The 27,975-nt window shown below is 42.8% G+C and overlaps 1 protein-coding gene across 3 annotated transcripts; it reads right to left on the minus strand.

The window, feature by feature from the left end:
* Positions 1-183: 183 nt before the first annotated feature.
* On the minus strand, positions 184-26,722 carry Eef1akmt1 (EEF1A lysine methyltransferase 1). Of its 3 annotated transcripts, none has more exons than XM_042685331.1 (5): positions 26,668-26,722; positions 11,054-11,223; positions 7,131-7,213; positions 1,730-2,010; positions 184-459 (listed from the first exon to the last, which is right to left on the minus strand). In XM_042685331.1, exons 2-5 carry the CDS (start codon positions 11,195-11,197, stop codon positions 323-325), a joined length of 645 nt encoding a protein of 214 aa, XP_042541265.1. In that variant the 5' UTR covers positions 11,198-11,223; positions 26,668-26,722; the 3' UTR covers positions 184-322. The 3 variants fall into 3 exon arrangements, with proteins under 3 accessions (XP_042541265.1, XP_042541266.1, XP_042541264.1); XM_042685332.1 differs by having other exon boundaries at positions 26,672-26,687; XM_042685330.1 differs by lacking the exon at positions 26,668-26,722 and adding an exon at positions 26,276-26,375.
* Positions 26,723-27,975: the final 1,253 nt, after the last annotated feature.

A 27,975-nucleotide genomic window follows, 5' to 3' on the forward strand; every position in this document is an offset into this window, starting at 1 on the left:
ATGCCTTTAACTTTTTCACTCAAGGCTGGTACTCTGGCATTTAAGCCACATCTCAGCTTCTGGCTTTTTGCTGGTTCACTGGATTTAAGAATCCTACAGTTTTCTGCCTGGGCTGGCTTTGAACCTCAATACTCAGGTCTCAACCTCCTAAGTAACTAATATTACAGGCATGAGCCACCAGCATCAGCTGAAAAGTTCTATTTAATTTTTGAAAATTAGGCAAGGATAGCCCCAGTTTGGGGTAGGGTGAGGGAAGAAGTTATAACTTTTCAATAGAAAGAAAATAAAGAGAAATAATAAGAAAACCTATTGCTATCTGTATTTAGGTCTCACAGTTCAGTCCCGAATCATAATTCACATAACAGCGAAACTCATTTGCCAAGTTCCGGGTGTGTTTTGGAATAAACTTGCACATCTTCACTCCCAGGAGCTCTGCGGCTTGTCCTTCCATGGTGGCACCTGAGGAGACCAGATCAAGTGAACCCAAAACGCCAGACACCAACCAGAGTTGGAAGCCAGCTCTAGGCTACATGTCTGAGAATATTAGCTGACAATACCATGACACATACAGTGCAAGTGGCCCATTCTATATATTCCATTTTCCCTTTTTAAACTTGCCTCCTTGTCATTTCTGTTTTAGTTAATAAATAATTCCCCATGCCAGGCACCAGTAGCTCCTAGCTACTCAGGAGTCAGAGATCTGTGGATATAAGTTTGAAGCCTGGGCAGGAAAGTCTAAGGGCTTCTCATCTCCAGTGAATTATCCAGAAGCTAGAAGGAGAGGTGTGGCTAAAGTGGTAGAACACCAGCCAGTTCAGAGGGGCTGGGAAGATGGCTCAGTGGTAGAGTGCTTGTCATCTCCCACTGCTATCTCCCTGCCTCAGGAGTGGATGAAGTACAATGCTCAAACTCCTTTAGACTAAGTGGATACTGTTAATTGGGGTCTGAGCACTTAAAAAAAAAAAAAAGGGCAGGAAGGTGGCTCAGTGGTAAGAGTGCTTGCCTTGCATGCATGAGGCCTTGGGTTCAATTCCTCAGCACCACATAAGCAGAAAAAAAAAAAAAAGCCAGAAGTGGCACTGTGGCTCTAGTGGTAGAGCTCTAGCCTTGAGATGAAGAGCTGAGGGGCAGTGCCCAGGACCAGAGTTCAGGCCCCACAACTGACCAAAACAAAGACTAGGATGTAGCTCAGTGGCAAAGCACTTGCCACTGTACAAGTACAACATGCTGGGTTCAATCCCTAGTACCAGGAAAGAAAAAACAAAACAAAATACATTTAAAAAAAAAAAGCTCCAGGCTAAGTTCTGATTGGCTTACATTTGTAATCCTAGCTACTTACAAGGCAGACATGAGGAGTATCCTGTTTCCAGGCTACAAAGTCCATGAGACCTCCAACTAGATAGATTTCAAGCCCCAGGCCCAGCCACACATACACACACACAGACACAGACACACAGACACACACACACACACACACACACAGACACACACACACACACACACACACACACACACACACACACACACACACACACACACACACACGAGGAAGAATAACTGAATTACTTAAGGACACATAATAAGTAATGGTGGAATTGAGACTTGACTCCTAAGAACTCTTGCAACTCTTCAAGCCAAGGACTTGCCCTTCACTGCCCTCGCTTTTGTGAGAAGGGAAAGTTGCCCTTCACTGCCCTTGCTTTTGTGAGAAGGGAAAGGCGGCACATACCTGTGCACAGGAGGACTTTGCCCCGTGTCAGGTACTGGATGGTTTCTGAGGTCTTCTTGAGGCATTCTTCAGAAAGATATGGAGGATCCGCCACAACAATATCAAAACTGTGTGCAGCAATTTTTTCAGGCAAATCCAGTGGGTGATTATAATCATAGAAGATAAATTCCTCCCCATACATGGCAAATCTTCTGTCGTATTCAAAGATATACACAGAGAAGTCTTGTCTGTGCAGTGCTCTGAGTTTCTGGTACACGCTGGGTGCACTCACACAGGCTATTCTAGAATACAGAATGCATGCAGTGTGAAAGATAATTAATGATGCTAGACAAGGACTTCATGTGAATATGCCAAAATGCCTGTGCTCAGACCTTAAAGAAAGGAACAGCACTGGGTGCTGTAATCCTAGCTACTCAGTAGGCTGACATCTGAGGATCCTGATTTGAAATCTGTGACACTCTTATCTCCAACTGCCAAAAAAAATACCACAAGTGGAGCTGTGGCGCAAGTGGTAGAGTACTAGCCTTGAGCACAAAAGCCAGGGACACTGTCCAGGCCCTGAGTTCAAGTCCCAGTATGGGCACTTAAAAAAAAAAAAGGAACAACTCAAGCTCATAATCAGTAAAGTTGCTTTTTTGTTTTGTTTTGTTTTTTTTGTTTTTTTGGTCATGGGGCTTGAACTCTGGGCCTGGGCACTGTTCTTCAGCTCTTCAGCTCAAGGTAAGCACTCTACCACTTGAACCACAGCTCCACTTCTGGTTTTCTGGTGGTTTATTGGAGATAAGAGTCTCATAGACTTTTCCTGTCAGGGCTGGCTTTGAACCATGATCCTCAGATCTCAGCTTCCTGAGTAGTTAAGATTACAGGCCTGAGCCACAGCACCCAGCATAATCAGTAAACTTTTAAGAGGAAATTTTATATGGCCTCACTTGTAAGGAATTTGCTATTTAAAAAAATTATAGCTCATAACTTTGAGGTATGAAAGAATAAATATACTTTTGCAGGGGAAAAAACATTAAAAGCATCAGGAACATATTATGACAAAAGTTAAGATATATTTGACCCAAAGCCCAAATTCACCTATTATTTCATGTTTAATCTTTAATATTTACTTCAAATACTTTTAGTCCAAACTAATTGTTTTGAAGTCATTTTGTAACATTCATGATTCCCAAACATTCAAAGACTCCAAGTAACTTCCTAAATGATTCAACTTATCCAAAAAGATAACAGTGGGATTTGATCTTGCTACTGACAAGCTGCTATGAGTGTTTGAATCGTTTTTTGTGAAATGAAATTAGTCTTGTGCATGTGTGTATGTGTGTGGTACTGAACCCAGAGTGTTACACATCTACCACTGAGTTATATCCCAGCCTAACTAATCTGTGTTTATTTCAGGCAGTCCACAGATTATGAATGGGTGATGTCCAAGAGTTAGCTTTTAAAGCCAACTCTTTAGAAAACTACCTGATACCTAAATAGTGAATTGGTTAACTGTGATACATCAATTTCTTTTTCTTTTTTCTTTTCTTTTTTTTTCCAGTCCTGGGGCTTGAACTCAGGACATGGGCACTGTCCCTGAGTTTCTTTTGCTCAAGGCTAGTGCTCTACCACTTGAGCCACAGCACAACTTCCGGCTTTTCTGTTTTTGTGGTACTGAGGAATCAAACCCAGGGCTTTATGCTTGCTAGGCAAGCGCTCTACCACTAAGCCACATTTGCAGCCACATGGTACATCAATTTCAATGGAATGTTTTGTGACCACTCTACAAAGACTGAAGCAGCCCTTGTGTACTGATCTAAAACAAGCTCTAAGATCTATTCAAGGAATAGAGAACAGTAAACTATGGGTTTTTTTGTTTGTTTTCTGTGAAAAAGTTCACTACATAGCCCAGGCTACAGAACTTACAACCTTCCTGCTCAGCCTTTTCAATGCTGGGATTACAAATATATGTATGTTGCCATGCCTGGAGCATTAAACATATTTTCATGGGTGTGGGACTCCTGGAGACCTGGGGTCTAAAACATTGTTTCAGAAGGTTCCCAAGAGCCAGGGTCCTTTGTAAGGGCCTAGAGGATCTAGAAACAATGGGAGAAACCTCTCAATTCCCCTTCTCATTTTTATATTTTTGTATGTTCTTAAATTGTCATCAAAAAAGGACTTAAGCCAGGTTCCAGTAGCTCATGCTTGTAATCCTAGCTACTCAGGGGGTTGAGATCTGTGGATCGTGGTTTGAACCCAGCCAGGTCTTGAGACTCTTATCTCCAATTAACCAGAAAAAAGAAAAATAAGTGGAACTATAGCTCAAGGGATAGAGTGTGACCCTTGAGTGAAAAGGCTCAGAGACAACACCCAGTTCCTAAGTTCAAGCCCCAGGAACCACACACACAAACACACACACACACCACTTAATTTTAAAATTAAATTCAGTATTTAAAATGTGAAAAATGTGTTTCTTAACAGACAGTGTTATATGTCCCCGCTTTGAAGCGGCTCAGCTCTTGGAGAAGATAAGCTTGGTTGGGTCACATAATATATCTAGGTTTTGGAAAAGCACATGTCCTGGTTCTGGCTGGCTGTGGGACATGGCCCTTCCTCACAGCATCTCTGCACTGGACTCGAGGGAGACTGGAGGAAGCCCAGTGACCTTAGAACTATGTTGGAAGAGAAAAATAAGCACAAGTATAACCAAGGTTATATGCACACAAAGGAAATCTTCTGGGAAAGGAGAAAGACAAGATCTGAGAGCTTGCCTCAACAGACCTCCCTGAGAACTCCTAAAGGTTGCACTGATGCAGGGTAATGGACGATGATACAAGAAGGAATGAGAACCCGCAGGGAATGGAGGTCATCTAGTAGCAGTAGCCAGAGGGACTGTGTGAAAACCCAGCAAGCCTATGGGTGATGATCTGAAGGTTTCAGAAACCTACTACTACTTTGAGGTGTGAGCACAGATGCAATGATGCTGGCAAAGCACCTATGACAGGAGAACACACATACTAGGGAGGAGAGGCTTCCAAGGCCCTAATACAAATGAGAGGAAAAGAATATGTGAGGCTGGGAATGTGGCTTAGTGGTAGAGCGCTTGCCTAGCATACATGAAGCCCTGGGTTCGATTCCTCAGTACCACATACACAGAAAAAGCCAGAAGTGGAACTAAGGCTCAAGTGGTAGAGTGCTAGCCTTTGAGCAAAAGAAGCTCAGGGTCAGTGCCCAAGCCCTGAATCCAAGCCCCAGGACTGGGAAAGAAAGAAAGGAAGGAAGCAAGGAAGGAAGGGAGAGAGAGAGAGAAAGGAAGGAAGGAAGGAAGGAAAGAAGGAAGGAAGGAAGGAAGGAAGGAAGGAAGGAAGGAAGGAAAGAAGAGGCTGTGGAAACCCTGTTCCTATAATTTAGATCTTTGTTTTTCCTTTGAGTCAGGTCTTATTCATATAATCCAGGCTAGCCTGGAACATGCCATATAGAGCTCTTTATCCTCCTGCCTCAGCCTTTCCTGTGCTGGCACCATACCCAGTTTGGATCTCGAATGTCCCCAAAGGCCTATGTTTAAAGGCTTGGTCTCTATCCTGTAGCACTTATGGGAGGTGGTGGATCCTTTATGAGGTGGGGCCTAGTGGAAGGAAGTTAGGTCTTTGGAGGAGTGCCCTCAAGAGACATTAGAACCCCAGACCCTTCCTCTGCCACACACTCCTGCTATGATATGCCACAAGCCCATAACAACAGGGCCAACTGACCAGGGACTGAAAGCCCCAAATCCAAGTGAAAATACCTTTACTCCTTTGAAGTTGACTTATCTCAGCTATTTGCTACAGTAACAGAATTTCACATGGTAAGAAAAATCTAATGAACAGCATCAAAAAAGAAAATGAAAAAGAATAACAACTTAAGGCTTCCAATTAAAGGTGATACATTAAACACACATACATTTCCTTCAAGGAAGTCAACAAAGTTAAAAATAAAAAAAAAAGGTAAAAATGCATTTTACTTTGTTGTTTAGGCATAAACAACAAAAGATAGCACAGGGAATGGGGCGGGAGGACAGAGCCACCACACTTAAGAAGCTGAAAAGTCAGCAGGTGGGTGGTTATTAAACCAAAGAAAACTAAATCTGGCATTGGCAGCAGGAGAGCTGAGCTGTTCCTGGCTGATATCACAGCATTCCCAAAGGCCCAAGATGCCACAGACCCAGGAAACTCAAGACACAGAGGTGAAGGGTGCTAAAAACAGGAGAATTTGTTAAAAGGTCTATTTAAGAAGTAATTCCTTCCCAGGATCCTCTTCCATACCCTGCATTTGATACATCTGTCTCCATTACTGGCTCTTTTCCTGGTCTCTGATTATCATTATTATCATCATCATCATCCTGTATGGCACAGTTCATTTTCAAAGAATGAAGGGGAAAAGTCTCAACTGTAAAGAAAATTTACATAGCCCTAACAACATTAAATCCTGTCTTAAACAAAACTAATACAGAACCTAGGGGCACACAGCAGAAAATACTCATACCATGGACTCGTGGCAAGAAATCCAAAAAACACAACCCACAGAAGACCCCTTTAACTGTGGTTTTGCTATGGGTTCAGTTACTTGTAATCAGTTATTGTTCATCTCTTCCTGTGCCAAGAAAAAAAAAATAATTTAATTTTTTTAAAAAAAGGAGATGGGCCTGGGAAGGTGGCTCAGTGGTAGAGTGCTTGCCTTGCATGCATGAGGCCCTGGGTTCCATTCCTCAGCACCACATCAGCAGAAAAAGCTGGAAGTGGCACTGTGGCTCAAGTGGTAGAGTGCTAGCCTTGAGCTGAAGAGCTGAGGGACAGCACCTAGGCCCAGAGTTCAGGCCCCACAACCAGGAAAAAAAAATTTTTTAAAGGAGGCAGGATCTGCCAGGTGCTAGTGGTTCAGTGGTTCATGCGTATAATGCTAGCTACTCAGGAGACTGAGATCTGCAGATTGAGGTTCAAAAGCTAGCCTGAGCAGAAAAGTCCAGGAGACTCTGACTTTTCTCTTTAACCAACAAAAAAGCTGGTCGTGGAGGTATGGTTCAATCATTAAGCCTGATGATTGGGCTTTCTTTCTTTCTTTTTCTTTTTTTGTCGGTCGTGGGGCTTGAACTCTGGGCTTGGGTGCTGTCCTTGCACTCTTCAGCTCAAGGTGAGCACTCTACCACTTGGCCACAGCACCACTTCCGGTTTTCTAGTGGTTTATTGGAGATAAGAGTCTCATGGACTTTCCTGCACGGGCTGGCTTTGAACGGTAGTCCTCAGATCTTAGCCTCCTGAGTAGCTAGGATTACAGGTGTGAGCCACCAGCACCTGGCTGATGATTGGGCTTTCACATCACTGTGAGAGATGTGGCTTCCTTTAATTTAGAGTAGATGAAAGGAGAAAGGGAATGTGAATCTCACCTGCCACCTTCCCCAGCAGCAGTAATGGCTTCCTGTGCAAGCCGCAAGGCTGTTTCCTGGCTGTACCAGAACTGGCTCAACTGCTGCAAGAAAGGGACAGGATGACACCATCTTAGAATCCATGTAAGCGCTGGGCTTTGAATTTATGCTGACTATCCTAGCATGCATAGATTGAACTTTTTAATGTTGCAAATTCATTTTTCTTTGACAGAACCTTGTATCACTGCAAGCCTGACATAGAAAGGAATAGACACACTGAGTATCAGTGGTACCATCAGCCCCAGTGAACAAGGGTACACATAAAGGAGGTGACCCATCAGTCACGCAGTGAGGTAGTCAGCCCTTTGCCTCCACCTCCTGACCTACAGGTACCTTTGATTTATGTGTTTACAATGACTGCTTTTCCTCAGGGCTGTTGTTTTTCATCCTGCTCCTCTTTCATGACAATGGATGCTTTTCTTTAAAAGTCTAGGGATCCTTAATGATATATACATTTTTTAAATACTAATTTTGTTGTATTGTTATTATAAAATGATGTACAGAGGGATTACAATTTCTTGTCAGGTAATGAGTACAATTTTTATTTTTATTCTTTTTGGTCGGTCATGGGGCTTGAACTCTGGGCTTGGGCAATGAGTACAATTCTTTTTGAACAGTGTCACCCCATTCCTAGCTCTCTCCCAGTTTTTCCCTCCTGTCCCTGGCCACAAGTTGGATAGTTCATTTTAAACATAGTGTCTAGTGAGTGCAACTGCTGCATTTGTTCACCCTTTGTGCCTCCATTTCTGTGGCTATATTCTTATTTACAAATTAAGGATCACTTTAGTGTGAAACAAAGACAGACTGGTTTTGCTCTGTGATCTAAAGGCCATTATGTAACAGGCCTCTTTGTCCCCAGAAGAGAAAGGCCTGAGGAGCTGCATCCATTATGCCCAATGGCTCTATGGTAGAGTGCTTGCCTTGCATGAGGGAATCCTTGGCTTTTTATTCCAGCAGCACCACAAAACGAAAAGGAGAAAAAAGAAAATCTGCTGGGCAATGGTGGCTCACATTTATAATCTAGCTACTCAGGAGGCTGAGATCTGAAGATGGCGATTAGAAACCAGGTTAGGCAGAAAGTACAAGATTCTAATCTCCAATTTGCCACCAAAAAAGCAGGAAGTGGAGTTGTGGCTCAAGTTTTAGAGCACAGCCTCGAACAAAAAAGCCAAGAGAGAACATAAGGCCCTGAGTTCAAGCCCCATTACCAGCAAATGAGTAAACACACATACATGTGTTACCACACACACACACACACACACACACACACATAAATTGGTCCACTGTGAATCTGCTGACCCAAAATGTCTACCAACTGATGTTTTACTAAACAAAACATGGTAAGTATCCATATGCTACACTATTACAAGACAGAAGTAGAGTTGGGCACCAGTGGCTCACACTTGTAATCCTAGCAACTCAGGAGGCTGAGCATCATGGTTTAAAGGTAGTCCAGGAAGGAAAGGCTGTGAAACTCTTATCTTCAATACACCACTAGAAAACTGGAAATGGCACTGTGGCTCAAGTGGTAGAGCACTTGCCTTGAGCTGAAGAGCTGAGGGACAGCACCCAACAGAGTTCAAGCCCCATGACTGACCAAAAAAATAAACAAGCTGGGCGCTGGTGGCTCACGCCTGTAATCCTAGCTACTCAGGAGGCTGAGATCTGAGGATCGCGGTTCAAAGCCAGCCTGGGCAGGAGAGACCGTAAGACTCCTATCTCCAATAAACCACCAGAAAACCGGAAGTGGCGCTGTAGCTCAAGTGGTAGAGCGCTCGCCTTGAGCTGAAGAGCTGAGGGACAGCGCCCAGGCCCAGAGTTCAAGCCCCATGACCGACAAAAAAAAAAAAAAACCATAAGCTATAGGATCCCATTTATATGAAATACCCAGAATAGGCAGTTCTATGTAGAGGGAAAGGAGATTGGGACTACCAAGGGCTGGGAGAATCAGGAAGTTAGACCATAGAAAAAACCTAGGGTTTCTTCCTGGCTTTTGGTGGTTAATTAGAGATAAGAGTCTCACAGACTTTCCTGCCCAGGTGGCTTCAAACCACGACTTCAGATCTCAGCCTCCTGAGTAGCTAGGATTATAGGCATGAGCCACTAGCAGGAAAAGACTTATTAGCTCATAGTTTTCAAAAGAGTAAATTGGCTAAATATGTATATTTTTGAGAATCAAACTGAGCACAAAATATAAAAGACAGCAAAAGCAGAATGAGTATATAAAAGCTTCCTTCCATTTAGGAAGTGACAGAGCAAACAGGCCTGCCACTGAGAAATTATCATAGACAAACCTCAAATCCTATCTGTTTCTCAACTGTGTTCTTCAAAAAGCATTTTTTGTTGTTGTTGGTTGTGTGGCTTAAACTCAGGGCCTAGTCTTTGTCCCTGAGTTTCTTTATGCTCTAGGCTAGCGTGCTAGAGACCACTTGAGCCACAGTACGGCTTTTGGCTTTTGAGTGGTTAACTGGAGATAAAGTGTCTCGTGGGGACTTTTCTGCTCACACTGGCTTTGAACCACAATTCTCAGATCTCAGCCTCCTGAGCAGCTAGGATTACAGGCTTAAGCTACATGTGCCTGGCTCAAAAAACTTTTTCTTTTTGTGCCAGTAACAGGGCTTGAACTCAGGACCTGAGCACTGTCCCTTAACTTTTTCACACAAGACTAGTACTCTACCACTTGAGCCACCTTTACGCCTGGCTTTTTATTGGTTAATTGGAGTTAAGAGTCTCATGGAATTTCTCCCTGGACTGGCTTCAAACTGTGATCCTCAGATCTCAGCCTCCTGATAGCAAGGATTATAGGCATGAACCATGGCACCCAGCCCCCAATAGCTAGAGTTTCCCAAAACTCATTTTTGTCTTTTTCAATTCCTACTTTTATATTTATTACAAAAATATAATTATAGCTGGGTGCTGGTGGTTCATGCCTATAACCCTAGCTACTTAGGAAGCTGAGATCTGAGGATCATAGTTCAAAACTAGCCCAAGCAGAAAAGTTGGTGAGACTCTTACCTCCAATTAAACACTAGAAAACTGGAAGTAGAGTTGTGGCCCAAAGTGGCAGAGTGCTAGCCTTGAGCAAAAAGAGCTCAGGGACAGTGCCCAGGCCCTGGGTTCAAGCCCCGTGACTGACAAAAACTAAATTAAAAATAAAATATATAAGCCAGGTGCCAGGGGCTCACACTTGTAATCCTAGCTACTCAGGAGGCTGAGATCTGAGGACAGTGGTTTGAAGCCAGCCCAGGCAGAAAAGTCTGAGACTCTTATCTCCAATAAACTACTCAGAAAAATCCAGAAGTGGTGCAGTGGCTCAAGTGGTAGAGTGCTGTCCTTGAGCACAAAGGAGCTTAGCAACAGTGCCAGGCTCTGGGTTCAAGCCACAGGCCCGCGAAAATAAATTTTTAAAAATATATGTACATACACACACATATATACATATACACTATAAATAATTAGCATCTTAACTCATCATCAATCTTTCATTACATGTTAAAGTGCAGTGACCTGCCCCCCCATCCCTACCTAATGAAGTGATATATTTTTCTCTTTCTACTAGGATTGTTGAACTCTATTTGAAACCAATAGGGTATACTGCTGTCCAAGAACAAAGCATGATTTTGTGTTGGACATGATGACAGTCCCTTATCTGCCAAGCCCTATTTCTAGTCACATTCCAGCTTATCAAAACCAAGAGACCCACATTCACACATACTTCAGTGACCATGGGCTATGTTTCGCCTTCACTCCCCATACATCCTTCAGCTCCTGAATGGCAGGTGACAGAGATTAATATCAGGGGAGATTGAAGACAAGCACTGGCCTTGGCACACAAAAGGCTTCACTCCAATACTATCCAATGGATGTGGACTGCATTTACTTACCCAGTTCTCATCTATTATTCCAATATTGTATTTGTCTTCCTCACATGGTTCAGTGTGTTGCTTCTGCTCAGCATAAAACTCCTGGAGAGCTGCTAAGGCGTGGGAAGAAAGCTGGGGAGTATCCTCATCTTCCGAATCACTCATCTCACCAAGTACAGGTCACCTGCAGCCTGTAGGTCAAGGAGTAGATGGATATGTTGAGGGGACTTGTTTCCCCTTCCCATCAAATAGCGAGGAAAAATTTGAGCTCACAGGAAGTGACCTCTGCACAGAAAACATACATATTGAAAACTTCTGGGATCCAATACCTGTAAGAGGCTTCTACTGAACAGTTCAACAGATGCAGGCTTTCCCTTTATGTTCAGTTTTCACAAAGGTCATTTTCATATGTGTTATTTATTACATGAGGAAATACTCACCATAAATGTCTAAAAAAAAAACAATTTGGGCTGGGAAGGTGGCTCAGTGGTAGAGCGCTTGCCTTGCAAGCATGAGGCCCTGGGTTCAATTCCTCAGCACCACATTAAAAAGGAAAAAGAAAAAAGCCGGAAGTGGCGCTGTGGCTCAAGTGGTAGAGTGCTAGCCTTGAGCTGAAGAGCTGAGGGACAGCGCCCAGGCCCACAGTTCAGGGCCCATGACCATACCCCCCCTAAATAAATAAATAAATAAATAAAAACAATTTGCTTCTTTCTGGTACCCCCATGGCCCCGTGCAGACACTTCATAGTTAATTCTCTAAACAGGGTCTTATTATGTGTTCAAGCCACTAGAACAATGTCTCATGGGTGTCAGTGGTAGATATAAAAGATCAAGTCAAAAGGGAAGTATGCAAAAAGAGTAAACAGATGGAGAGACAAAAGGAAGGTGTTTCTGCAGGCAGTGATGGTCAGGCACAATCATCTCTTTTTGTGGTTCTACCTAGTTTGCCACACTGGGAAGTGAAGGCCCAGTCCTTTAGTTTGCCAAGTATGCCAAGCATCCGAACAACAACTAGAAGTACAAGAGAGTCCCACAACCACACTCATATTCAATCATTTGCTAGAAAGAGAGCTAGTGAAAACAATTATTCTCCTACATCTTTTTTTTTTTTTTTTTGGGGGGGGGGGGTGGTCAGTCGTAGGGCTTGAACTCTGGACCTGAGCACTGTCCCTGAGCGTTTTAGCTCAAGGCTAGTGCTCTATCACTTGAGCCACAGTGCCATTCCAGTTTTCTGGTGGTTAATTGGAGGTAAGAGTCTCAGGGACTTTCCTGCCTTGGCTGGCTTTGAACTACAATCCTCATAGCTCAGCCTCCTGAGTAGCTAGGATTACAGGCGTGAGCCACCAGCACCCAGCTTCTCCTACATTTTTTATGGAGAGAAGACAAACGAGAACTAGCCAAAAGAGGAGATGTAGAAATCTATGAGGTTCCCCAGGCACTTGGTATCCAAATATCCATGGGCAACCATATTCATGGACCACTGCCCAACGAGAAGCTCCCCTGAGTCTCTGTTCAACTTTCACTGAGGGTTCATTCTGTCATAATTCTTTTCTAATAAACTTTCCTACCACTTTTACTATGTTAGTTTCTTGTCTGAATTCTTTTTCCTGATGTAAGAATCTGAGGCTTATTTAGATGCCCTAAATTTCTGGTAACATATTTGGTGTACTGGCCAGGAAGTTAAGGATTAAGAACATCTTTTTCTGACTTGGGTTCATATAGACAATTTGTGTTTAGAGATCACCACCTAGGAGCCAGGACAAAGGCCAGACATCTCTTTACTTGAAGTCAAATTACTTTTACTACACAGGTACCAAACACATTTCTAAACCAGCAGTTATCTAAGAGCAGAAAAACAGCCTCTAAATTTGCTTTCTAAAAACATTACATCCAGGGGCTGGGAAGGTGGCTCAGTGGTAGAGCGCTTGCCTTGCATGCCAGAGGCCCTGGGTTCGATTCCTCAGCACCACATAAGCAAAAAGAAAAAAGCCGGAAGTGGCGCTGTGGCTCAAGTGGTAGAGCGCTAGCCTTGAGCTGAAGAGCTGAGGGACAGCGCCCAGGCCCAGATTTCAGGCCCCATGACCAGACCCAAAAAAAAACAAAAAACATTACATCCACTGGGTGCCAGTGGCTTATGTTTAATGCCTACTTACTCAGGAGACTGAGATCTGAGGATACTGGTTCAAAGCTGGCCCAGGCAGACAAATCTATAAGACACTTATTTAAATAATAGGGGTTAATTATATAATTATAGATTAAATAATAAATATTATTTAAATAATATTTATTATATTTTAAGTAGGTACACAAAGGAGTTACCATTCAACAAAGCATTTTATGAATACAATGTGTTTTGGTCAATGTCACCTCCTTTCAACATTTTCATACTTCCCTCTCCAAGACTCCAATTTAACAGAAAATTTTAAAAAGTTGGAAGTGTAACTGTGGCTCCCTTGGAAGAGTGCCTGCATTGAGCAGGAAGCTAAGTATTAGTACCTAGGTCCTAAGTTCAAGTCCCAGTACCAGCACAAATATAAAAAACAAAAACAAATTTTAAAAAATGCATATAAGGGCTAGGAAGGTGGCTCAGTGGTAGAGCACTTACCTTGCATGCCTGAGGCCCTAGGTTCGATTCCTCAGCACCACATAAGCAAAAAGAAAAAAACTGGAAGTGGCACTGTGGCTCAAGTGGTAGAGCGCTAGCCTTGAGCTGAAGAGCTGAGGGACAGCGCCCAAGCCCAGAGTTCAAGTCCCACAACCAGACCCCCCCAAAAAAATTTTATATATATAATAAAATAAAATAAAATAAAAATGCATATAAGCTGGGCACCAGTGGCTCACGCCTATAATCCTAGCTACTTAGGAGGCTGAAATCTGAGGATCGCGGTTCAAAGCCAGCCCGGGCAGGAAAGTCCGTGAAACTCTTATCTCCAATAAACCACTCCGAAAACTGGAAGTGGCACTGTGGCTCAAGCGGTAGGGCACTCACCTTGAGCTGAAGAGCTGAGGGACAGTGCCCAAGCCCAGAGTTCAAGCTCCACAATCGACCAAAAAAAAAAAAAAAAACACGCATATAAATGAAATGCATATAAATGAACAAAGAATCAATAAAGGTCATTGGAAGATTCCTCCTGCTGGAAGGACTGTGTGGTACAAGCCTGGACAAGCACCTGAAAGCAAAAAGGACTAGAATTATGGCTTAAGTGACAGAGTGCTGGCCCTGAGTTCAAACTCCAGTACTGCCAATAAATAAAGATAATGAAAAAAAAATGATCTGAGTAATAAATTAGACAAAGCTGAAGAGCACAAGAGTAATCAAGGTGTGAAATTGCTATTGAACAAATCATGATGTTTGGAAAGTATGGAAGAAGCCTTCTGTGGTACAGATGATGGAGAAATTGAAATACCCTTTAGAAGTAGGTAACCTGAAGAGTGAAGAGGATGAATGCTAGTCAAAGAAATGGGAGAGGAAAAAAGATTTTCAAAAGTCAACACTCATGTCTATAATCCTTGCTAATCAGGAGGCTGAAATCTGAGGATTGAGGTTTGAAGCCAGCCCACTCAGGAAAGTTTCTGTGAGACTTATCTCCAATAAACTACTCAAAAAAGCTGAAAGTGATGCTGTGGCTTAAGGACAGCACTCAGGCCTGAGTTCAAGCTAAAGAATAAAGAGAAGGCATGAACAGCCTCTAGAGAAGAAAAAAAATGGTGACAGGTGAAGCTGCACTTACACTGACTGGCAACTTTCCATCAGCAACACTGGCATTAGTAAGCAATGCGGTAGCGTCTTCAACATTCAGAGAAAATTATTTTGAACCTAAATTTTAAACTATCAGTATTTAAATGATGCTTAAATAAAGACATCTTCAAGCCTTTCAAGCTTTTAGAAAATTTATCTGCTAAAATTTTTATGAAAAAGTGACTCAAAGATGTATCCCATATGAAAAAAAAGGGGGTGGAAAGGGGTGGTAAGAAGATAATGAGATTCAAGGTGTGGGGGGGGAAAGGGGAAAAACTCAAAGCATGAAAATGGAGGAACAGCAAGTAATGGCTTGAGCTTCCTAGTTATCGGAGAGGTAAAAGTTGCTAGACCAGAGGTAAAGAAGAGACTCAGGAGAGTTTTCAGAAGGGAAGGTGATAGCTACAAAGCACAGAATTGAGGAAATACCCAAGGATGACTTGGATATTTTTAATTGATTTGATTATATATGAGAAGGAAGAGGAAGAAGGAAAGAATTCTGAAGTAGGAAAGATACAAACTACCTCCTAGAATAAGAAAAGAGATCTTATGTGGACTTAAAGAAATTGCCAGCCAGGCACTGGTGACACAAGCCTGTAATCCTACCTATTCAGGAGGCTAAGATCTAAGGATCACAGTTCTAAACCAGCTCAGGAAAGAAAGTCAGTAAGACTCATTATCTTCAATTAGCCACCAGAAAGCCAGAAGTGGAGCTGTGGCTCAAAGTGGTAAGGTACTAGCCTTGAACAAAAGAGCTTAAGGACAGCACCCAGGCCTTGAGTTCAAGTGCATGACAAAAAAAAGAAGAAGAAGAGGAAGAAGAGGAAGAAGAAGAGGAGGGGGAGGAGGGGAAGGAGGGGGAGGGGGAGGAGGAGGAGGGGGAGGAGGGGGAGGGGGAGAAGGAGGAGGGGGAGGGGGAGGAGGAGGAGGGGGAGGAGGAGGAGGAGGAGGAGGAAGAAGAAGAAGAAGAAGAAGAAGAAGAAGAAGAAGAAGAAGAAGAAGAAGAAGAAGAAGAGGAGAAGAAAATATTCCTTAGTTATGTGATTTTTGGATTCTGAAAATAAAAAGTTGGTGAAGTTTCAGGTAGTAAATCAAATCCAGGGGAAAGATGTATGGAAAGAAATCAAGCCACTGGTACTCCTTGTTTGACCTTATATTTGACCTCTCCCTCAAAACTGTTAGTATGTCATACTCCATTTTGACTTAACAACCTTCATCTTAGGTCCTCAGCCCTTTTCCTGAAATTAGGTGGCCAGACCAGGCCTGGCCACAATTATTTAACTCCCACCCCCGTGCCAATAGCCTCCATCTACAGCAGCAGAATGCCTTTGGCCCAGACCTACCCTCAACTGTTGCAACCTCACCTTGGCTACATGCTATCTTTGGCTCCAGCTGCAACTGCAGAGTGAGTATTCCCTGCCCCTAGTATAAAGATACCCCTCTGCACAAAGACAAGCGATGTGCCCAGTCTGAAAGGCACAGCCTTGTCAGCTTGCTGACAATAAACTTTGCTGTATGTGACTTGGTATCCACGTGGTCTTTGGGCTAGAGCTTTCAAAAATCACTAGAGATTAACTAATGGTGAACACAAAACCAATCATGTACAAACTTGAGTGCTCCATCAGGAAATACCCTGTTTTTAAGAGAGAGAGAGAGACGGGCTCTAGTGAAAAGATTTAATGTAGGAAACAGAAGAAATGTTTAGAAAAAAAATATTAGAAGAAATATTTTGTTACCTTCAAAGAGATACAAAAGGAGCTTGGAAATATTAGGGGAAAAAGACCACTCAATTTTTGGTCTTTTGGTATTATTTCATTTATTCATTTTTTTGTCAGTCATGGGGCTTAAACTCATGACCCAGGCACTGTCCCTGAGCTCTTTTGCTTAAGACTAGTGCTTTACCACTTTGAGCCACAGTACCACTTCTGTTTTTTGAGTAGTTAATTGGAGATAAAAGTTTCACAGACCCTTTTCTGCCTGGTTGGCTTCAAACCATGATCATCAGATGTCAGCCTCCTGAATAGCTAGGATTACGGGTATGAGCCACCTGCTCCCCGGCTTCATTTTATTTTATTATTTATTATTATTATTTTTTTTTATCGGTCATGGGGCCTGAACTCTAGACCTGGGTGCTGTCCCTCAGCTCTTCAGCTCAAGGTTAGCTTTCTACCACTTGAGCCACAGCACCACTTCCAGCTTTTTCTGCTTAGGTGGTACTGAGGAATCAAACTCAGGGCCTCATTCATGCAAGGCAAGCACTCTACCACTAAGTCACCTTCCCAGCACTCATTTTTTTAACTTCCAATTTTTATTGGAAATTTTGATATCCTTTTTACTCTTTAATTTCCAATTCAATAGAAGCAAGGCACTGGTGGTTTACACCTATAATCCTAGCTACTCAGGAGACTGAGATCTGAGGATCATGGTTCAAAGCCAGCCTGGACAGAAAAGTCTTTGAGACTCTATCTCCAATTAAGCACCAAAAAAAGCTGGAAGTGGAGCTGTGGTGCAAGTGATAGAGGGGCAGCCTTGAGCAAAACAAGCTCAGGGACAGAGCCCAGGCCCTGTGTTCAAGCCCCAGAAGCAGTACAAAAAGTTTTTGCTTCAAACACAAACAAAAAGTCATAGGATCATCTGCACAGATGCTACAGAATGCAGTGACTAAATTCAATATCTGCCTGTGGTAAAAACTGAGCAAACTGAAACTAGACTTGATGGAACCTTGGTCCTACTAACTGACAGCAATAAAAACTGATAGATTGGGATTGGGATTGGGGAAGAGTACTTGCATGGCAAGTGCAAGGCCCTGAGTCTGGGCCTTGGCTGATATGTTGAGTACAAATTCTCAGGCCAAAATATTAACTGGGAAGAAGCAGGGGTCAAGGAAGAGAAACAGACTGAGTGAAGGAGATGCAAGCTAACTCCAGAAAAAAGCTCAAAAATTTCATAAGATGGTTGGAGTGGTCTGAGATCTAGTGATTTTTGTCATGAGAGAGAGAGAGAGAGAGAGTTCAGGGCCTGAGCACTCTCTTAGCTTTATTGTTTAGGGCTGGCACCCTACCACTCGACCCACTCCTCCACTTCTGGCTTTTTGCTGGTTAATTGGAGATGAGTCTCCTAGATTCATCTCCGAGGCTAGCTTTGAACAACTGTCCTCAGACCTCAGCCTCTCAAATAGCTAGAATGATAGGCATGAGCCACTGGCACCTGGCTCAAGGCAGTATTTTTGAGAAATCTCTCAGATTGTTTAAGCACATTTTCCCATATAAGATATTCAGACACTTAGTCTTTAGAGACATTGATGGTATCACTCTCATCTGGTGAGCTTTTATCCTGTGATAAGATATAGGGATAAAAGAACAAAACTTCTTATAACTGGTCCACAAGACAGGACAGAAACTCAAGGTGAATGACAGGTTATGGATTAAGAGCAAGATGATCTACCATCTCTTGTTCCCATAAAGGTCCCTATTACTATTTCAAACAAAGTATAGAACTTGAATCTGAAAAAGGGTATCTAAGCTAGGCTCACCCCTGTAATCTAGCTCTCAGGAGGCTGAGATCTCAGGATCACAGCTTGACGCCAGCTCTGGCAGGGAAGTCTGTGAAACTCTAATCTCTAATTAACCACCAAAAAGCCAGCAGTGGAGCTATGGCTCAAGTGGTAGAGCACCAGCCTTGAGCAAAAAGTACAGGGATGGGCTAGGAAGTTGGCTCAGTGGTAGAGCGCTTGCCTTGCATGCCTGACGTCCTGGGTTCGATTCCTCAGCACCACATAAGCAAAAAGAAAAAAGCCAAAAGTGGTACTGTGGCTCAAGTGGTAGGGCACTAGCCTTGAGTTGAAGAGCTGAGGGACAGCGCTCAGGCCCAGAGTTCAGGCCCCATGACCGGACCAAAAAAAAAAAAAGAAGTACAGGGACAGTGCCCAGGTCTTGAGTTCAAGCCCCAGGACCAGCACATGCACAAAAAAGTAATTCTCAGACTGAATTTTAACTTGTTGGAGGGCATATTTTTGTATTCCTATAAATATGCTTGAGATTTATAGTGGCACAGAGTTGAACAATTTGATTCATTTAAATTTTGTCTTTTATTTTTTTATTTTTTTTGGGTCTGGTCTTGGGGCCTGAACTCTGGGCCTGGGCGCTGTCCCTCAGCTCTTCAGCTCAAGGCTAGCGCTCTACCACTTGAGCCACAGAGCCACTTCTGGCTTTTTTCTTTTTGCTTATGTGGTGCTGAGGAATCGAACCCAGGGACTCAGGCAAGCAAGGCAAGCGCTCTACCACTGAGCCACCTTCCCAGCCCCAGATTTTGTCTTTTAAGACAGGCAGGAAGAGAGTAGTAATTAGCATCTCACTAATCACTCACCACTACTATGGGGCATGCACCAATATCCCATCAATTGTGAAGTTCTCTAGTCTCGCTGATGGACCTAGCACTGAATGAGGTCTGTAATGCTCCTTTACCCTGGCTAGTGTTCAGTTCCCTCGCCTCAGGTGGCTTCTTTTTTTTTTTTTGGTCGGTCATGGGGCTTGAACTCTGGGCCTGGGCACAGTCCCTCAGCTCTTCAGCTTAAGGCTAGCACTATACCACTTGAGCTACAGCGCCACTTCCGGTTTTCTGGTGGTTTATTGGAGATGAGTCTCACAGACTTTCCTACCCGGGCTGATTTTGCACTGTGATCCTCAGATCTCAGCCTCCTGAGTAGCTAGGATTACAGGCGTGAGCCACCAGTGAGAGCCCAGCTTCCAGTGGCTTCTTGAGAAGGGCCCTCTGCATATCTCTGGTACTTTGTATGTGTGTGTGTCCTGGTGCTAGGCTTGAACTCAGTGCCTAGGTGCTATGCCTGAGCTTTTTTCCTCAAGGTTGGTGCTCTCTCACTTGAGTCACAGTGCTACTTCTGTGGCTCAAGTGGTGGTTAATTGGAGATGAGTCTCACAGCCTTTCCATGACCCTTATATCTCAGCCATCTGAGTAGCTAGGCTTACAGACATGAGCCTGTAATAGCCTGAATAGCCTGACTGGCTATGCCTTTTTAAACTTTAAATTCACATCACTATTTTATCACTCTTTATCTCCTGTGTATGAGTATGTGTGTGTGCATACTGGAACTGGGGCTTGAACTCAGTACCTGGGCGCTGTCCCTTAGCTTTTTTACTTAAAACTGGTGCACCACCACTTTCACCACAGCTCCACTTCTGGGTCTTTTGCTGGTTAATCAGAAATAAGAGTATCATGACCTTCTCAACCCCAGCTGGCCTCAAACCACAATTCTCAGATTTCAGCCTCCTGAGTAGCTAGGATTTTAGCTTGAGCCACTAGTGCCTGGCCTTTTTTTTTTTTTGGTTGTGGGGCTTGAACTCTGGGCCTGGGTGCTGTCCCTGTACTCTTCAGCTCAAGGTGAGCACTTTACCACTTGAGCCACAGCACCACTTCTGGTTTTCTGGTAGTTAACTGGAGATAAGAGTTTCATGGACTTTCCTGTCTGGGCTGGCTTTGAACCACAATCCTCAGATCTCAGTCTCTTGAGCAGCTAGGATTATAGGAGTGAGCCACTGGTGCCTGGCCTTTTTTTATTTTTTTAATACAAATCTTTCTATGTAGCCCAGGCTGGCCCAGAATTCCTGACTCTTGCTTTAGCCTCCCAAGTACTAGGATTACAGGTGTTCCCCAATAATTGAAGTCGGACTGGTGAAATTTTGAGAGATAGTCAAATCCAAAAGGAGTTCGAAAGTGCTTCTATATTATTTATATATTCTATTTTATTTACCTAACCATGAACATTATGTGGCTCATACAGTTGTACTCATGGGAGAACCAGGAGTCATTTTACTCCTTAGGGAAATACACGGCAGTGGGGTGATTTTGGTTGGCACAGTTAGTGAGGGTGCTACTCGCAACCAGAAAGAAGGTAGACAGTAGGGATGTTGATGAACTTTGTAAAATTCACAGGACAGCCTTCCATGACAAAGAATAACCAAGTCTGCTATGTTCACAGACACATGAAATAATCATGATGTTAAGTGGCGCTGTAGCTCAAGTGGTAGAGCGCTCGCCTTGAGCTGAAGAGCTGAGGGACAGCGCCCAGGCCCAGAGTTCAAGCCCCACGACCGACCAAAAAAAAAAAAAAAATTTTAAATAATCATGATGTTGTGTGCCCTCTATTAGGAGTACCATGGATCACAGTAAAGAGCTTGCAAAGAGAAAAGAGCAGATGCTACTGTAACTTTGCCTGAGAGAGAGGACTGGAAGAATAAGGTTTAGAGATAAAACAGCTTACGCAAGAGGGCAGACCCAGTCATTAGTAGATGCCTACAGGGCTCTAGTTAGCCTCTATTTGAGTACAATTTATCAGTTTCCACACATCAAACCTACTTAAAGCAAAACTGGATAAATGCACACAAGTCTATACCTTCTCCAAAAAATTTGGGTCAATATAGCCAGGCGCTGGTGGCTCACCTCTGTAATTGTAGCTATTCAGGAGGCTGAGATCAGAGGATGATGATTCAAAACCAGTCTGAGCAGAAAAGTCTGTAAGAGTCTTATCTCCAATTAACCCCCAAAAAGCTGGTAGTGCAGCTGTGGCTCAAGTGGTAAAGTGCTAGCCTTGAGCAGAAAAGGCTAAGGAAGAACGTCATCCTTGAGTTTTGAGGTATAACTCTAGCACTGCACTGCATATATCTGTGTGTGTGTGCATGTGTGTGCTCACACACATATACACACTAAATAAAATAAATAACAAATAAAATTTAAATCAAAACAGTGTGACCCAACTGAAAGAGCATAACCTAAGATTCATCTCAGAGGAAGGAAAAAGGTACCCTCTGTGAATGGAGAAAAATGGTCCAGATTCCTCCAAGAAATTATTCTACCCTTAACCCAATTTCCAGAAAAAAGGAATATATCTTGCATTTTCATTATTTTTTCCTTTTTTGCTGGTACCCGAGTTTGAATTCAGGGCCTCTTGTCCTGAATTCAAGGCCTGCTTGGCTGGCAATTTATCTTTGAGTGATGCTTCCAGCCTAGCCTTTTGCTGGCTAATTAAAGATAGGAGTTTCAGAGGCATTACTGCTGGGGTTAGCTTTGAATCCTGATCTTCCAGATCTCAGCCTCCTGAGTATCTAGGATTACAGGTGTGAACTGCCTGTAATCCACATTTTATATAAATAATTGTGCAATATGGGTTCTTCTATGGATAATCCTTTTACAATATACTTTTTCTAAGTAAAATGTTTTTAAGTTTAACTATATTAGAAAAATTAGCACTTTCTTCATTCTTTTTAACTAACAAATAACATTCTGCTATACAGGCCATGTTTTGTCTTGTTTGATTTTACCTCTTTTCTTGCCTATTATAAATAATACTGCTTTGGAGATAGACCCAAATACAATAGTAGCAGGGGACTTTAATACCCCACTCTCACCAAAGGACAGGTCAACCAACCAGAGGCTAAGCAAAGAAGCCTCTGAACTAAATGATACCATATCCCCTAGTTTTCCACCCAACAAAAACCCAATACATGTGCTTCTCTGCAACCCATGGGACTTTCTCCAAAATAGAGCATATCATAGTTCACACAAAGAATCTAAACAAATACAAGAGGACTGACATGATCCCTTATGTTCTATCTGACCATAGTAAAATCAAACTAGTTTTCAACACAAAGCATTCTGCAGAAATTACTCAAATACATGGAGGGTGAGCAGCACATTACTGAATAACACCTGGGTCAATGAACAAATTAAAGAAGAAAATAGTAAGTTCCTACAATTCAAGGAAAATGAAAATACATCACAACAGAACCTCTGGGACACAGCAAAAGCAGTCTTAAGAGCAAGTTCATTGCTCTGAGTGTATACATCAAGAAAATAGAAGCAGCTCAAGTACATAATCTCATGATGCAACTAAAACTGTTAGAAAAGCAAGAAAAAAATTGAACCTAAAGTTACTAGATGGAGTGACATAACAAAGGGCAGAAATTAACAAGATAGAGATTAAAAACTATAAAATTAATGAAACAAAAATCTGGTTTTTTGAAAAAAAATCAATGAAATTGAGAGACCCTTGCAAGATTAACCAAAAAAAGAAGAGAGGAGACCCAAATCAATAAGAACAGGGATGCCACAGGAAAAATGACAACAAACACCCAAGACATCAAATGATCATAAAGAACTATTTCCAGAATCTATACTCACTAAAGAAGGAAAACCTAGCAGAAATGGACAAATTTCTAGAGAAATACAAATTGCCCAAACTGAACCAAGAAGCAATAAATCAACTAAATAAGACAATAACTTACACTGAGATAAAGAAAGCAATTAAAAGTCTTCCAATAAGGAAAATCCCAGGTCTGGACAGAATTCACCATGAAATTCTACAAGACTTTTAAAGAGGAACTAATACCCATACTCCTCAAGCTCTTCCATGAAATAGCAGAGGGAGCAATCCCAAATTCATTCTATGAAGCCAATATCACACCCAGAAGAGGTACAAATGGCAAAGAAACCCATGAGGAAATGTTCATCATCCTTGGCCTTAAAGGGAATGCAAATAAAAACAACTCCTTACCTCAGAATGGCCTATATCCTAAATTCAAATGACAAATGCTGGTTGCAATGCAAAGAAAGAGGAACCCTACTGCACTGCTGGTAGGAATGTACACTAATACAACCACTCTGGAAAGCAGTCTGGAAGGTCCTCAGAAAATTAAACATAGACCTTCTATACAATCCAGCCATACCATTCCTAGGCATCTACCCTGAGCAACAGGAACCAAGATACAAGGACACATGCACCTCCATATTCATTGATGCACTGTTCACAATAGCCAAGATATGGAAACAACCCATATGGCCCACTACAGATGAATGGCTCCATAAATTGTGGTATCTATATACAGTGAAATATAACACAGCTATTAGAAAGAACAAAATAATGGAATGGCATTCGCAGGGAAATGGATGGAACTAGAAATCATGTTGAGCAAGGTAAGCTAAGATCAGAAAGACAAATGGTACATGGTCTCCCTGATACACAGATGTTAAGACAAAGTAAACAGGACTCAAGAAACAACGGACTTCTTAATCTGTCATATTGTTTTTAGAATACTCTATGTTGTTGACCTCACACATGGTATATACATGTGCACATATGAGGGAAGCTAGGAGGAGGGAGCAGAATCAGAGCAGAATCAGAGGGAAACAGGTGAAAAAATACAGCAGAGGGGTCCATCAGCTGCACTGGAATTGATTAAAGTGAACTAAGCAACTCAAGGGCATTGATGGGAGGGTGGGAATGAGAGAGAAAAAGGGAACAGCGAAAGGAAAGAAATGTATGTATCATCCAATTTGGAAGAAATTGTTGTATTGTCAAAGTCTGTAGCATTAACAAGCTTTATAGACCTTCATAATGACAATTCACCTTGTGAAGGTTAAAATGTGTTTGTGACTTTAGCTAAGTATCAACTATCCCACAATAATTGTAAAACTTATATAATCACTTAATCTCAATAAAGAAATTTTTAAAAAATAAGATGTGATGAGAATTGTTTCAAATAAAAATTTTATGTAGTTTCACAAATAAGTGTGATGTTTATTACAGTTTTTGGTAGTTATACTTACTACTGTTGCATAGAATTGATACTGTATATTTGTGTATACGAGTATAATGTATACTGTTGTAGTCACATGCTAAAATGACTACTGTTTTACTTTTTTTTTTTTTGTCAGTCATGGGGCTTGAACTCTGGGCCTGGGTGCTGTCCCTCAGCTCTTCAGCTCAAGGCGAGCACTCTACCACTTGAACCACAGCGCCACTTCTGGTTTTCTAGTGGTTTATTGGAGATAAGAGTCTCACGTGTTTCCTGCTCGGGCTGGCTTTGAACCGCAATCCTCAGATCTCAGTCTCCTGAGTAGCTAGGATTACAGGCATGAGCCATGGGCGCCCAGCCTGTTTTACTTTTTTATCTGTTACTGTGGTAAAATAACATCTGTGTTAGAAAAAAAAAAAAAAAAAAAAGAATGGAGCAAAGATGGGCTGGGAAGTTCGCTCAGTAGTAGAGTGCTTGCCTTGCATGCATGAGGCTCTGGGTTCGAGTCCTCAGCACTATATAAGCAGAAAAATGCCGGAAGTGGCGCTGTGGCTCAAGTGTGGTAGGGCGCTAGCCTTGAGCTTAAGAGCTGAGGGACAGCACCCAGGCCCTGGGTTCAGCCTCCATGACCCAGAAAAAAAAAAAAATGGCGCAAGGAAACCTGTTGGGGCTGAATTTTTGCTGGGTGGAAGGCATGAGTGATAGAGGGGTGTAACTGATTGTAATACAGTGTAAACTTGTATATAGATGTAACAAACTTCCCATATAATTAATATAAGCTAATAAAAGTACTAAATAATAATAATAATAATACTGCCCTGGGCTGGGAAAGTGGCCTAGTGGTACAGTGCTTTGCCTAGCATGCATGAAGCCCTGGGTTCAATTCCTTAGTACCACATCAACAGAAAAAGCCAGAAGTGAGCTCTCAGATTGCCAGGAACCGCTGACTGCGCCGGCGCTGGTACCTGGGTCCTGTGGATCAGATCTGTTTCCAGAGGCCTTGATGCAAGCTGGAGCACTAACCTGGCCTCTTCCCAGATGGAAGGAGAGACGCCCCCCTGGGCTGACTTGTCAGGTTCCTGGACTGAGTGATAACTGATAGTGCAGGAGAGTCCTTGTCCCCAGGCTCTGGGTAATGAATTTCTGATTTTATCACCCACTGCTTAATTTCCCTGTGGTTGAACTTCATGTATATGAAATCCTACCATATGTATGTATACTTTCATACCTAGCTTATTTCACTCAATGGAATTATTATTATTTAGAGGAGGGGGAGGTTGAGTCAAGTCTCATTATGTAGCCCAGGCCAGCCTTGAACTTGCCTCAGCCACTTGAGTACTGGAATTATAGAACACAAAGCTTAGAGATTTATGTGTATTGTGTGTGCATATGAATTGCTCCTTGTTGCTGAGTTGTATTCTATTGCATGGCTATGGCACAGCTTATCTTTTCTGTTAATAAACATTTTGGTTATTACAAAAAAAAAAAAAAAAAAGCTGGAGTGACACTGTGGCTCAAGTGGTAGAGTGCTAGCCTTAAGCACAGAGAGTCTCAGGAACAGTGTCCAGGCCCTGAGTTCAAGCCCCAGGCCTGGCTAATTAATTAATTAATTAATAATACTGCTGAACATTCAGGTGTGAATTTTGCGGAGGTAGCTTCCTTGGCATCCAAGTCCCTTCCACTCATTTTCTGAAATTAGACTTATCCTGTCCTGTTACTGTTAAAAGAACAACATGTAAAATTTACAAGAAAAGCAAACCAAAAGTATAAAGTGGACAGCTGTGGTATGTACATCCCCTCGACGTCACAAGTTCCTTCAGCATGGCCTTTCTAATCCTGCAAGCGGCCTCTTTCTTGCCTGCCGGGGTCCCACCCCAGGCAGGGCCCCCCTGTGACCAGGCAGGACCCTGAAACTCACCAGCGCCAGCACGAGGTCCTGTGCATGGCCAGGCTGCCACCTGCTCCACAGCGAAAAGCAGGAAGCAGACCTCACCAGGCCATTACACTGAATGGGTGGGGTCGCGGGGAGGCCCGGCCGCGGCCCCAGGCTGGGAGCGGCAGGTAAACTGCTGGTCTCCGGTCGCCCTCTCTCCCCGGCCTCGCGCGCGCGGCCCGGCGCACCGCCCGGGTGCACCGCCCCACCACACGCCACACACCCAGCAAACCGCCAACCCAGGATGCCGCTTCCAAACGGGCTCCCAACCACTACACCCGGGGAAGAGGCTCAGAAACAAAAAATAAAGCAACCCTATAAACGACTACAAAACCCTTAGCGCGCGACCCACAGTCCCCCCCGCACGGCCCACTCACCAACCACGCGTGCGCGACTGAGAGCCCGGCGAGCAAGCCGCTGGGGGGCGGGGCCTAGGCATGGCCCGCGCAAGCGCGGATGAAGGCGGGCCAAGCGGGCCGCCTCCTACTCTGGAGTCCTTGAGACTTCTCCACCAGGTAATACTGCTCGCGGTGGAGGGAAAAAATCAAAAGGTTTTTAATTGGATCCGAGTAAAGATCCAATTATTTTGTACCAAGAGATACATTTACACAGGTCTTTGTCTGATCAGACTCAAATATTAAGTTGAAGCTTCACGTAGACTAGTTTAGGGAAATACCTGTCAAGCTGAGTATTGGGGAGCCTTCAGTGAGGAGGGCCCCTAAATATACAGCTTCGCCAACTATCTCGTTTAGCATTGTTAACCGACTCGTCACCACTGCCCTTAACACATCATTAGTGATAGATCGTTTTCCACTCTCCACTTCCTTTTACAAGTTTCATGATCTTCCTGAATTGTATGTATTCTGCAGAGCAGTTTAAACCCTAATGTAAACAAATTCTTCAGCTCCAAATGAGACGATTCGAGAAGTTTTGTAATTAGATGTACCATAATTTCTATTTTAAGTAGTTCTTTGAATTGATGACAAGACTATTAAACCAAACATTTCAAAACCTGGTATAACTTGGGTTAAGCAGGAAAGAAAATACACTAAATAAATCAACTCAATTGACACAAATCAAAAACAACCAAAGTTAAGGTTATGTATTTTTTCAGTGTTCTCCATATGTAACAGACTGCCTTGGCTTGTAATTTACCAGGAAAGTTTATTATGCTACAACAATTCTTTATTTGGGGGTGGGGGTGTTCAGAAACACCAGATCCTTTTGAGCTTTCCAAGCTCCACTGCCTTATGTAAAACAATAGTTACCTTTGCACAATATGTTTTACCATGTGCTAGTTTTACAATTAGAATGAACACAGACATCAATTCAGATCTTTATACCTCCACTAGTAGTTGCTAACTGTTCAGAAACATGTAATACATGACTGATATTTTCCCAGGGAAATCTATGCACTATGGATTAGCTTTCATAAACTATAAAAACTTGTGACATTTCAAACATTTGAAGACCTTGTGTTATATTTAAATTGTGAGGGTAGAGCGCCAGTGACTCATGCCTGTAATCATAGCTACTCGAGGCTGAGGCTCACAGTTCCAGGCAGGTAAATCCTTGTGAGACTATTTCCAATTAACCACAAAAAACTGGAAGTGGACTTGTGGTTTAATTGGTATAGCACAAGCCTTGAGCAAACAATTGAGGGACATTGCCCAGACCTTTCAATC

This window comes from Dipodomys spectabilis, unplaced genomic scaffold (genome assembly GCF_019054845.1).
Source record: "Dipodomys spectabilis isolate Male_0828 unplaced genomic scaffold, ASM1905484v1 ptg000095l, whole genome shotgun sequence".
Lineage (NCBI taxonomy): Eukaryota > Metazoa > Chordata > Mammalia > Rodentia > Heteromyidae > Dipodomys > Dipodomys spectabilis.

What these genes read in the sequence shown, in the direction of transcription:
- Eef1akmt1 (XM_042685331.1), bottom strand. Translation starts at nt 11,197, where the DNA reads ATGAGTGATTCGGAAGATGAGGATACTCCCCAGCTTTCTTCCCACGCC. An exon ending in GAATAATAGATGAGAACTGG is followed by an intron (nt 7,214 to 11,053) that starts GTAAGTAAATGC and finishes CCTTTCTTGCAG; the next exon opens with CAGTTGAGCCAGTTCTGGTA. An exon ending in GCTGCTGGGGAAGGTGGCAG is followed by an intron (nt 2,011 to 7,130) that starts GTGAGATTCACA and finishes TCTGTATTCTAG; the next exon opens with AATAGCCTGTGTGAGTGCAC.